A 12,446-nucleotide genomic window follows, 5' to 3' on the forward strand; every position below is an offset into this window, starting at 1 on the left:
GTTTTTGAATTAGAAATGTGGGGGGCAGTGCTTGATAATGCAGTCGAATCGAGGAGGTTTGGCTTTTTGCTTGTGAATTCTTATTTCTAAATGGGGGAATATAACCAACGAAAGGAGAAATTTCATCCAATATATCGTCTGCAGCGGTCTTCAAAAGCGGGTCATAGTCACGTGACCCTAAGGTCAGTCATGTGACACCAGCGGCCGGTGTTCAGAGGAAACTGTTGCTGACCGACAGCACTTACCGCAACGACGGCGAGACGGGGAATATTAACCGCGAGATCCACCCCCCGTTCAGCTATCAGTATGTCAGGTTTGTAACGATGTTTTGTCATATTTGGATTATTATAACTGTAATTCATCTACATTGGCCGCTGTTACTGGTGATATATCTGTGTGCTGGGGACACTTGTTGCTTCCTTTTAGCCTTCAGATTAACATTTGTCTCTCCCTATTAATATTAGGTGTATTTCAACAACAGCTGTGAATAGCCGTGAATGTCAACATTTGTTGCATATATATATATATATATATATATATATATATATATATATATATATATATGTACACACATACACACACACATACAAAGAGAGGGAGAGCGTAGGGTGCACCAAAGAAAACCAGTAGCGTGATCTTGACCACACATCTACAAAAGATCAGCTGGATGATGACAAAAAAATTCACTGGATGTTCTTATTTGATTTCTTACCTGCTCAGTGATTTGATTCCGTTGTCTGACAGTAGCATCTGTGAAAGAAGGACATTGACTGTACCTTTTAAACTATAGGGTTCTTGCTCCGTATAGTTTATAAAGTATCTTCTCTCCTCAAGGACCAATTCTTAACCTCGCATCGAAACATCACTGAGGACATCAGCACTGAGAGAGCAGAAGAATTCAGGATTTGACAACTTTAGGGCAGACTGTACAGTTTATGAACCCCTTACCCTAACCCAAATTAAATTAAAAAGTTATTCAGGCCTTGTAGGCTCCTTATTTTAATTGTGGATGTACAATATTGGATTTTTTTTTTGCCATAATGCCTATCCTTTTTGCTTATATTTTCAGATGACGCTTTTCGTTGTATGAAGTTTATATGTACATTTGTTTTACCTACTAAAACACATTCAAAAACTATACATTTGAAAAGTTACGATTTTCTTTGTTTCCAAAATACTTGGAAAAGCTTATAAATCATATATTAACCCAATTATTTCCTCACCATCACCAACAGCTGGGCAAAGAAGAAGAGATTTAAGCAATATCTGCTGATGCCATTGAAGTGCCTGTGTCGTCATGCACACCTGTATCATCTTTTGATGCATTTTTACATACATTGATTTTGAGTAGACACATTACATTTACCTAATGTTTGACAATTTAAAATAAAATGTAGTCTGATTAGGGCTGATTAGTATATAACAATTTTATTTGAAAAAAACAACAGCAATATGGCTTCGTGCAATATCCAAATTGCAGGAGGTACAATATTTGCTAAAGGCCAAATGTGTGTCTGAAACATTTCAAATAAGTATTGTGGACCTGCAGACATTCACTCTTGAAAAGAAAAAAAATCTTTGTTTGGTACAAATCCCTGCAAATCACACTATCATCATTTAATTTGTATTTTCAATTACAAAATGAATAATGACACAAGCGAGATAATACCTTCTAATATTGTGCATCATATGAGTGAAAATAATGGCAAGTGGATATTTTTTCCAAAATCATTAAGCCCTGAGACAGAAAGATAATTTTGTAGCAACAGTATTCACCTTTCTTGAGGGGAGAATAAACCGCTTAGTCATTTATTCTGAGAGCAGGACTGATGCCAAAACCAGCTTATCAAGAAACTCTTTTAGACTAGACATAAAATCTGCAGGCCTCTAATTACAGCTCAGGAGCATGCTGAGGGTTATTAACGCCATCTAACCCGCCCTTCAGCTGTTAATTTGTTTGTGTAGTGTACCTTCTTCTATCTTTTCTTTTATATTCCAGTGTGGCGAGACTGTGGTGGTTACCATGAGCAGCTCCAGAGGGACTCTCACTTCCTTTGCTCAGACCAGAGGACAGATCCTGACCTTGTTGAAAAACTGGTGCTGCAGCTCAACAGGATATACCCACAGATACTCACTGACAAGGAAGCCCACAGGGTAGGCACACATGCACCTCCTAATTATAAATGCAGTATGCTGTGATGTACATTAATTCAATGCAGCAAGTGTGTCCCTGCAGTTCAGGAACCTGAGCCTACCTGCCACAGTACGAATGGCTGAACTCTTGAATCATTTGCATGGGAAGGGCGAAGAGGCCTGTTATGAGTTCTACATAGCGCTTCACATCCACGCTGAGCACATCTATTCCAGCCTCCCCTCAAGAGTCAGACAAAGAGGTAAAAAAAAATGAGTTGCAGATTTTTTTAGTGGCTGAGGATCACCAGGTTAGGTGAGGACATCAGCATGTGTTATTTGAGAGGTGATCCAGAGTGACTTTAGTCTACCATTAAGATAAAATGAGAAGCGATGAAAGTGACATCCATAAACAAAATAAATGCTTGGTATGTAACTTTGTGATTATTTTGTGTTCATCGATGTGTGTACAAGTGTTCTAATACATTATTTTGTAGTTTCAGAAATGATTACTAACAAGTAGTTGAACTCACAAAGATGTGGTTTCCCTGCGCATTGCTTTTTTTGTGACTCCAGAATGCAGAAAATGCCAGTAACAAATATTTAGCTTGAAGCTAATGGCGCCCATGGCTGGCAACTATAAACAACAGCAAGATACTTCCTCAAGTATATTTATAGATTTATTGCTGATGATTATACAGCATTTTCAGATTTTCCTGAAAAGAATGGTGGGGGGGGGGGGGGTATTTTGATTACTTAATTAGAAATCCACTGTTTTTCAATTGGGGGTGGCATGGTGGTGTAGTGGTTAGCACTGTCGCCTCACAGCAAGAAGGTTCCAGCGAACCATAACAGGATAAGTGGTAGAAAATGGATGGGTGGATGATTTTCAATTGCTTGTTTGCCCACTAGTTACAGCCATGGATCAATGTGCCTTTAAATGCAGAAAATTTAAGACATCATCAGTCATAGACACATCTTCAAGGTGGTAGTTGTCATAGAAATGCTGTGTCGTGCATAAATAGAAAGGCCTATAACTGTAGTTTTTTTTGGGGGGGGGGGCGGGTTTACACTTGAATTGGGTCATTGGTATTTCCATACTGGTAGAATCGTGTGAGGATGATAACCTTGTTGCCATCAACAGCTTAGCCATTATTACCCTGTAATTGCCACATGTGGCAGCAGAGGCAGCTGTTGTTACTTTTAAATCAAATGTTATATTTTATTTTGGCCTGTCAGATATTACCACATGAAATTATTCTGAAATTGAATGTGTTTCTTTTTTTGTTGTTGTTGCTGTATTTTTTTTAATGTTACCAAATTTTCATTTTCGCTCTGTTCTAGAGATGACGGACATTAATTGGACTAACAGTCTGATCATTCATCCAGAGCAACATATGGTTAATGACCAAGGTAAATCAAATCAACATCTCAAGCCACTGTGGACACAGTAAAGCATTATTTTACACATTCAGTCTATTGATTTTTAAAGTCAAATTACACATCTGCTGCCAGGGTGCAAGTGTAAGTCATGTGGAGATGGTCTAGCCCAGTAAATACCAACTAACTTACTTTCCAAACCTCATCTCATGTTTATTGATTACAATTTTATTTAAGAGACGCTTTCATGCAAGAGGCACCTCATTGCAATAGGAAGTCTGTCAGTTTTAGCGATTGTCAAGTGTTATGCCATCATACCCAAGCTGCAAGCTACAGCTAACTGTAAACCGTTCATCCATGGTGTGTTCAAGAATACTCAAACAGCTGTAGCATACAAGAAATGACAAAGTCAGCATAATTTTTTCTCAGTATATATTTATTTCAATTTGTTACCTTGACATATGACAACAGAGCTCATGAATACTCTTGGAGGAGTTTATCATCAGTACCAGTCTGAATCTGCATTCATTTAAAATGAGTTAACATGACACTGAAAAGGGCGGCATGGAGGTGCAGTGGTTAGCACTGTCGCCTCACAGCAAGAAGGTTGTGGGTTCCAGTCCGGGCTTGGGCACAGGATCTTTCTGTGTGGAGTTTGCATGCAAAGACATGCAAATGGGGACAAAGCTAATTGATACTCTAAATTGACCACAAGCGCGGCTGTGACTGTGAATGATTGTTTGTCTACATACTGTATGTTGGCCTTGCAATGGACTGGCAACCCATCCAGGGTGAACCCCGCCTCTCGCCCAAAAGCTGCTGGGACAGGCTCCAGCCCCCCTGCAACCCTTAGCAGGATAAGCAGAAGAAAATGGATGGATGGATGGATGACACTGAAAATGAAAAGTAGAACAATAATTGTGATGATTTTCTGTCTTTAATAGGGTTTGAAATTTTAGCTTCGCTGTTATAAACTGATGCCAGTCACTTTTCAGGAAAAAGGAAGTGATTTCCTGAACTCAAATTAATTTTGGAGAACTGCAGATATGAGGGTCATGTAGTAATTTGTAGTTCATAGGTCAAAACCTGCCTGTAATCTGCAGTTATAGAAGTTTGAAGTTTTTGCAGTTTTGTGATCTTAAATATATGAGTGTCTGGTGCCTCTGTACCCCTCACTGATCCACAGATGAAGCCCCTTAAGCCCATCTAAGCTTTCTCTTCAACAATCATAGCCGTCTATTGAACCTTTTAACCCCTGGCGTCAGAATGTGGGCCCCACTGCTCTGCACTGCTACACCATTCATCATCCCATTACATCCAGGGCTCAAGCTTTGTGGGTCAGTTAAGCTGACATGTAAACCCCCCATCCAAAACAGCTTCCTCTGTCCTGCATTCCTTTGAACAGTCCAGGCTGCATCCACTGGGTCAAAGGTAAGCCCGCAAGGAAATGGGTCATCAGGGATGGAGTGAGGTATCAACTCCCAGTTACACATGGAAGGAGTGGGTGGTTTTGGATATAAACAAGATCAGAGACTTGGACCTCACATACACCTGTGCTGAGTTCAATTTACATGTATTTTATTTTTTTTAACCACATACAGACACAATTTTCAGATTTATTTTTCCCCTGTTGATCAGATACCCAGAAGTTTGAAGTTTTATGGGCTTTATTTTAACTAATGAGAACTACTTTTACAATTGTCTCTCCCTCTGCAGGACCAATGTTCTTCCTGAGCTGTTTCAGCTTTGTGCTTGGTATTGCAATGCTCTACTATAACAGAGGTGAGTACAGAATGATAGACAAGTACTTGGGCAGTTTCATGAGCAGAAATTTTAATGAATAAAAGCATGGTAGGATTGAAACTCTCCAAACTCTTATTTCCCATAAAACTACACTAAAAATAAAATAGAGCATAGCACTTTTGTTGTTGTTCCAATTTTTCATGAGTTCAAGTTTAAGATCCAAGAAAACCTCACAACATGCATCAACACATCAGCCTGACAAGTGTGGCACATCCGCATGCTGCAGTATAGGAAACACCTCTTTAATTGCATCCTATATTTTTATATGAATATTTTAGTACATTATTCATTGCTTTGTTCATTGCACAAATCAGTACCAGCTATTTGTAGTAGACAAGGGAAGACAGGACACAATTCTTTTTATTGCATTTATTGCCTTTTATATGAAGTTTATGGTGGAATATGCAGCTTTTTTCATATATGGTAATATATAAACATAGGACACACCCCTTTTCTGTGTGCTTTTCCTCCTATATTTTGATTTTTTTTTTGTCTCTCTCATGTACTGCATAAGGGTTTTTTAAATTAAGTAACTTCCACAGGGTCATTTGACCCAAGGGATTCCAAATTAGGACCAACTATTATTTCCTAAATAGCATTACTACCAACAGCATGATTATTGCTGTACTGCATACAATAAAAGAAAAAGCACTTTGATCACATGACACCTCAGATGTTAGATGTTTGGAGGGAGTGTGCAACTTGGTGTGTTAATATCCACCAGAGATTTTGCCAATCTATTCAATTTTCATTTCACAACAATAAGTAGTCTTCAAAGTTACATCTGTCAATTTGTTACTACATCCAACTGGCCTCACTTCCACAAGCCACACATCTGCCTTCTACAAACTGACAGAAACCATCCGTAGGAAGCTGACCTGAGTGCTTTTGTTGTCACCAAGTTTTTGACCAGACAAGCCAGGCATTGTAGGTTGTGATGAAACTGTATTTTTAAGACCAGTTTACACCAAAGATTCAAAATGAGACTAAATGACTCTTGGATATGTTTGCAACTGCCTTGTCTGCAACATTCTCAAACCGGCCAGTATACATCACTGCAAGTAGACGAAATATTATCAATGGCAACTTGACAAGCTGAGTTGGTGGTAGCCTAAATTGGCACAGTTCACACAACTGCAACTTCCCCTGCAACTGTCCTGTTATGCTTCTTTGGTGTAAATTGAGTATATTAGAGTGTCTTTTTTATTGTGACCAGTTCAAAGCACACCTTTGCAATAATAATGTCATTTAATCAGCATGCTGATATGTCACAACTCTCAGGTGGATAGATATTTGTGGAAAAGGAAGCACTCACTGACATGTTTTTAAACTACAAAACTGAAAAAAAGTGAAAAAAATCATCTGATTCTTATTTTTGAGTATAACCTCCTGTTCTGTTTGCTCCTTTTCTGTATGACATAAAACATTTTATTTTTAACCCACAGAGGGTGAGACATTGAGATGTACCGGACCTTTACTTCACTGCTCTGCCATAAGACTGAGTAAAGGCGCTAAAGATGTTTTAATTTCCTATGCAGAGGTTTGAAAGGACTAAAAAGAAGATTAAAAAATGTTTTAAATGCTTAAGAAGTCCGAAGAGAAAAGAAAAAACATGACATTTGCCACGTTTGTGCCAAATTCATACATTTAAGACGGCTATGAATGCTTTTCCAGGGAATAATCTATTTCTCAGCAATCACTTGTTTTTTAATCTCTGAGAAAATGTTATTGGTATGACTCATTGTGTCACAAATTCCCAATGCTGACATCTCATAATATGAAAACAAGTCTGTTTTGTTCTCTCGTTGCATCTGTGTAGGAGTCTTGCCTTGGTTCATTGTGTATACAGGGAACATTTGACTCTAGTAAAATAAGATGTTATATTAACTGAGTGATGATCAACTCACTCTGCTCACCCACACAGGTGCTTTCAGTGATTTAAACTCAGAATCTCATTCATATTCTTTGTCAATCGTCATCATGTTTCATGCTGCAGCAGAGACCATAATAATTTACAGGGAGTTTTTCAAAGCACATGAAACAAACATCAATTAGAATTTTTAACTGTAATATCTATCTGAAATTTCTTGACAAACTCTCATTGTAAAAAATGGTAACTCTTTCACAAATATGGGTGAAAACACCTATGTGATGAGACTGTCAAAAATACTAATTTGTAATTGAAAGGTTTTCCTCTGCTCGCCCACCTCAAGTGCCTTTTGCTACTGGTTTAAAGATGCTTGAATCACCTATCTAAAGTGTACAATACCAACATTCAACATTTGTTGAAATAAAACACAAAACTGCAAATACCTTAAGCTGTTTGTTTTATTTAATCTAATATATATATATATATATATATATATACATATATATATACATATATATATACATATATATATGTATATATATATATATGTATATATATATGTATATATATATATGTATGTGTATATATATGTATATATATATATATATATATGTATGTATATTTGGTGCAGTCATGATGAAAATGATTATTTGTAGGTTTGTGTCTGTTTAGTTTGCAGTGAGCTTACTATCATGAAATAATGATAAATCTTTCTCTCATTGAATGAACAACAACATTAAATGCACTAGGGGGCACTGCTCTCACACTCCGTACACCAGCATGAGAACCAATGATGATGGAAAATGTTCAGGGCTGCTATCACAATGCCAACAGACATCCCTCATCAATTAATAATACGATCAATTGGTTGAATGAATAAAGCCAACTTAATTAGTTGCTGCATGAAATGCTGTTTACTTGACTGCTTGTGAAAGACTTCAGTGCAGTGTGCAGGAATTTCATGCATTTCAAATACTTTAATAATAATGAATCAGCAGAAAAATAAAAGAAAAAAGTCAAAGATATGGAAGAGGTTTAGGTGCTGATGTCAGGAGATTTGTTGCACTGAGCACATCCTGCAGCTGTCAAAGGCGAACAGATAAGAATATTCAGGATAGGGACATCTGTGATTCATCATCTGGGAATATATTATGAAAGGTTTTTTGGTTCTTGGTCATGCACGGAAATGTGGTCACAATTTGTTTCATTAGAGGTAAAAGGGACATGTCCTTCCTTTCCTTAGTAATTATAATCATATGAAGTTATGATAGATCAGTTCAATAACCTTACAAATCCTAACTTTTAAATTGATTTACAAGAAAAGGGAAAATTCTAGGAAATCTCAATAGATCAATGCTACCATTCTTTTTATACTGATAATAGTGTTTATTGTTAATTGTCCAGCAACAAAATTTAGAAGTGGAAAAATATTCTGAAACTTTCTGAAAATATTATGAGAAATGGCTTGAATAGAAATACAGAAAAATAGAAATGGAGATGTTTTCAACAGATTTGCCCTGAGTGAAGCTATGTGTCATCAATCTGCTTATTTGGTTGTCTGTTCTGTTTCCACGGTTACTGATAATAGCTGTGGAGGAGGAAAAGGATACAGATGCGACATTGGTTTGTCATCTGAAAGGTTCTTTGTTACGTCATTAAAGAAATTATAGTTTCATATATATATATGTATATATATATATATTCATATATATTCATCATGTATTAAGCAGTTAATTTTGCAAAACAGATTAAATTCTTCATCTGCATTTGTATTCTTGTATTAATCCATTGATGTGTAGAAATGTAACAGTTGCTTGGGCTCTAATTGGGGTTTCAGTGATGAAACAGTCTAATTAAAGCATCAGTTTTAACAAGCAGTTCTGCTGGTCTGTGTTCTTACTCACCAGCTGCCGGTCCAGAGAACCACAGACACACTTCAGCTAGGCTCTTTGCAAAGAGAGTCATGGCACAACCAAACATTGTTATAATTGAATGTTAGGCATGATGTTGTGCTTGAGGACAGATGTGCTGGCATGCTGTGAGGGTGGGTTAGAGCGTTGAGTCAGCTTTGGCACACCCTGTTCTACATTCATGTTCTCAGTAGACCCATTGAACCTACTGGTCTGAGCTGTCTGGGAAAGAATGATGACATCCTCCTCATCTATCATCCATGTGATTAAATATTGAAGCCTATTCTGTGTATGTGTCTGTGGCTGAGCTATCTGTATATGGTTTAGGTCACTTTCAGGCAGAGGAGTAGACGGCATAAGGTCACATGTGCATGACTACTGTTTTGTCTCCAATTTCCTGTTTGTCCAACAGAAACAAATGTTGTGTTGTTTGTAGAGGAGACCTCTTCGTCATGATCTCTCTCTTGTCCCCTGTTTTCTCTGCAGCAGTGTAGAACAATGTCTTTCTGGTATATGAGCAGCAGTTAGATTTTGTGTGGAAATTTCTCCGAAAGGCTGGAGAGGTCAGGGTGTTTGTAGGTCAGGTTGGGGATTGTGAAGGTCAGGAGAGGAGAGGCCCAAAAAAATGCTGACTACATGGATGCCTATGATCCTAAAAGGCACAGAAAACACCTGTTTGTAGAGAGGCACAGAGAGAGAAGTTGAGGAAAAGAATATGGGATTAGCAGAAAATACCTATGTGTGTCCTAGGTCAGTCACTGTGTTTTAGCCTGTGGATCCCATAAGCTGTAATGAAGATGTTCACCACCACAATTATAAAAACCACACCTGTGGTCACATTTTCTATCATGTCCAGCTTTTATGTTTTTGCTCATCATTCCGGTTCCATTGAACTATGGGGAAAAAAAGGAAACAAAAATCAACATCTCACAAGCACAAACTCAATAAATCTCTGATCAAAATTATGAATCTATTTGGGACACAAGCAGCTTATAATGATAGATTTACTGTCAATTATACATAGAATTGTGTCCCAGTCAGATAGTGATCGCAGAGATATTACATTTTGAAAGACGAGGATGAAGTGTTATGATTCAAACCCACAGATGAGTAACAGCTTTCATTCTATCTCATCAAAACAATTACATGACAGTAAATCTGTAAAATAAAGAAAATTAAAAAGAAAAGAACAGGCTTATTTATTTATCAATTATATAAAAATACTTTATTGGTATTTAAGAGTGTAGTTTTATTCTCTAGAATTAACATGACAGTTTTCAATAGTATCTTACCTGCAGCTAAAATATCGTGCAATATTTAAAGGCTAGACTGGATATTCATTCGCATATCTCCATGTTCAAGTATCTGTAACTATGTTGCATAAGACCTTTTATGAGGCCTAATTAAGATGCAGATATTAGTCAAAAATACATTATAGATATCAGATACTGAATTGATTTCCACAGATTCATGTATGTTACATGTCGTATCTTGAAACTTTTTTAGGATTACTTGCAAACATGGACTCTGGACTGACATTTTTTATGAGCCCTGTTGGGGTCAAACCAAATTACTTCTACAAAATTCAGTAAAAATGAATAGAATGAAGTGCTTTGCACAAGTTATTGTTCTTTGTGGTGTCATTCACATTCTCCTATTGTTAAAGTTATATATCAGTATTTCTATTCAAGGGTCAACAGGGTTTTCAGCTTCTGTAGGATCTAAATAACCCAAAATTAAAGTCACTCTCTAATATCAGTTCTGTGAATGCCTTTTTGTCAAACAAAAGGAATACAAGGCAAAAAATATTTTATATAGAATATGAAATATCTTCAGATTCTGTGTAATAACAAATTTCCATGGTAACATCCTTAATTTGTCACATTAATTGAATATAGAAAGACATTTAAAATATAGTTTTATGTGGTTGTCATAGAGGTATATCCTTTTTAGAATTTAATTGGAATGTAATTTTCCCATTAATCATCTGTTAGTTGTTTTATTATCTGCAAAGTATAGTTCTTATCACTTTTCTGCCCAAAGACAGAGTTACATATTCTTCAAATACGTGTATTTATTTTAAAGCAACAAACATTACAGGGATGACTTTAAAACAAAAACTAAACAACACTGCATTTATCTGTGCACATGAATAAAGGCTGAAAAAAAAATAAGAAAAACTATGTCTGATGGGATTTTGCAGAAAAAAGTATAATTACCCCATGAAATTTCTCTGATATGTGTGTGTGTGTGTGTGTGTGTGTGTGTGTGTGTGTGTGTGTGTGTGTGTGTGTGTGTGTGTGTGTGTGTGTGTGACTAACAAAGGTTAAATGGTCAACTAACCCCGCCTGGCTGTGTGTGATCTTCTTGGGATGGGGTGGAGAGGGGTTGGGGGTGGTTTGAATGTAGGCCACTCTAATCACGCACCACTGGCTCTATTAGACAGAACTGGTGGGAGGAAGGGATAGAGGGAGGGAGGGGTGCAAAACGGGTTTCAAACTTTCAAAGAAAATGAAGGAAGACGATTGAGTAAAGCGATGAGAATGAGATGTGTTTGATATTTTTATAGTGATGAGGGGGGCTGCTGGGGGGGGCCAGTGGAGTCAAAGGGGGAGGGTATTTTTCGATGTGTGTTGATTCTCACATGCTGTCTGACCTCTTTTCTGACACGTGATCCTTTAGAATACAAAAAACAATGTGCACATCTTACCTTACAGTTAATTATGATTGATGATAATGATGAATTTAAAGTCCCCTCCTATGTGTGTTTGTTTGTTTTGTTTTTTCACTTGTTCCCACTGATGAATGTTTTACAGTTAGGTAGTGGAATGTTGTTTTCACATTTATCGCTGAAAGAGTCAAATTTGTCTTATCTCAGTGAAAATCAGCTAGGAATTGCTAGGAATCATTTTAAGGATCTTAATGTGGTGTTTATATAATTTTTCTGCAAAAAAAAAAAACATGTGATTCAGACATTATAGTGCACAATGGTGTATTTTTGTGAGTCTCAGTACACTTGTGTGGGTATCATTTTTATACATAAAGCAACAAAATGTATATGATTGGTATCATTTTTGGAAAAATATAAATTATAAGAGAGATTCAAGTATAAGGGAGAAACTATGCTATATTTCATAAGGGGTGTTTGCCAGGGAGGATATTTCTTCCTGCTCACTAACCTGCTGCTCAGTACCTCAGGACACAATAAACCATGTTGTGCAGCTGATCTTAACACATTTCCTCACTTTACAGATCAATCTAACCCCAGATGTGGCTGTCAATGCAGACTTTCCCCAAATGTGTGAACAGAAATGATGTTTTTGTTGAATATCTTTTTGGATATTTGTTTCTCT

General features: G+C 36.9%; 1 protein-coding gene across 3 annotated transcripts; it reads left to right on the top strand.

Moving 5' to 3' along the window:
- Positions 1-36: 36 nt before the first annotated feature.
- Positions 37-7,604, top strand: LOC147255736 (caspase recruitment domain-containing protein 19-like). Of its 3 annotated transcripts, none has more exons than XM_086212624.1 (6): positions 37-313; positions 2,000-2,154; positions 2,237-2,393; positions 3,475-3,543; positions 5,227-5,292; positions 6,759-7,604. In XM_086212624.1, the coding sequence occupies exons 1-6, from the start codon at positions 307-309 to the stop codon at positions 6,857-6,859; spliced, it is 555 nt and encodes a 184-aa protein (XP_086068750.1). In that variant the 5' UTR covers positions 37-306; the 3' UTR covers positions 6,860-7,604. The 3 variants fall into 3 exon arrangements, with proteins under 3 accessions (XP_086068750.1, XP_086068752.1, XP_086068751.1); XM_086212626.1 differs by having other exon boundaries at positions 2,303-2,393; XM_086212625.1 differs by having other exon boundaries at positions 37-304.
- The last annotated feature ends 4,842 nt before the right edge of the window (positions 7,605-12,446 follow it).

Source organism: Aulostomus chinensis, chromosome 9 (genome assembly GCF_037954235.1).
Source record: "Aulostomus chinensis isolate RoL2024-O1b breed Wild chromosome 9, RoL_Achi_v1.0, whole genome shotgun sequence".
NCBI classification, from domain to species: domain Eukaryota; kingdom Metazoa; phylum Chordata; class Actinopteri; order Syngnathiformes; family Aulostomidae; genus Aulostomus; species Aulostomus chinensis.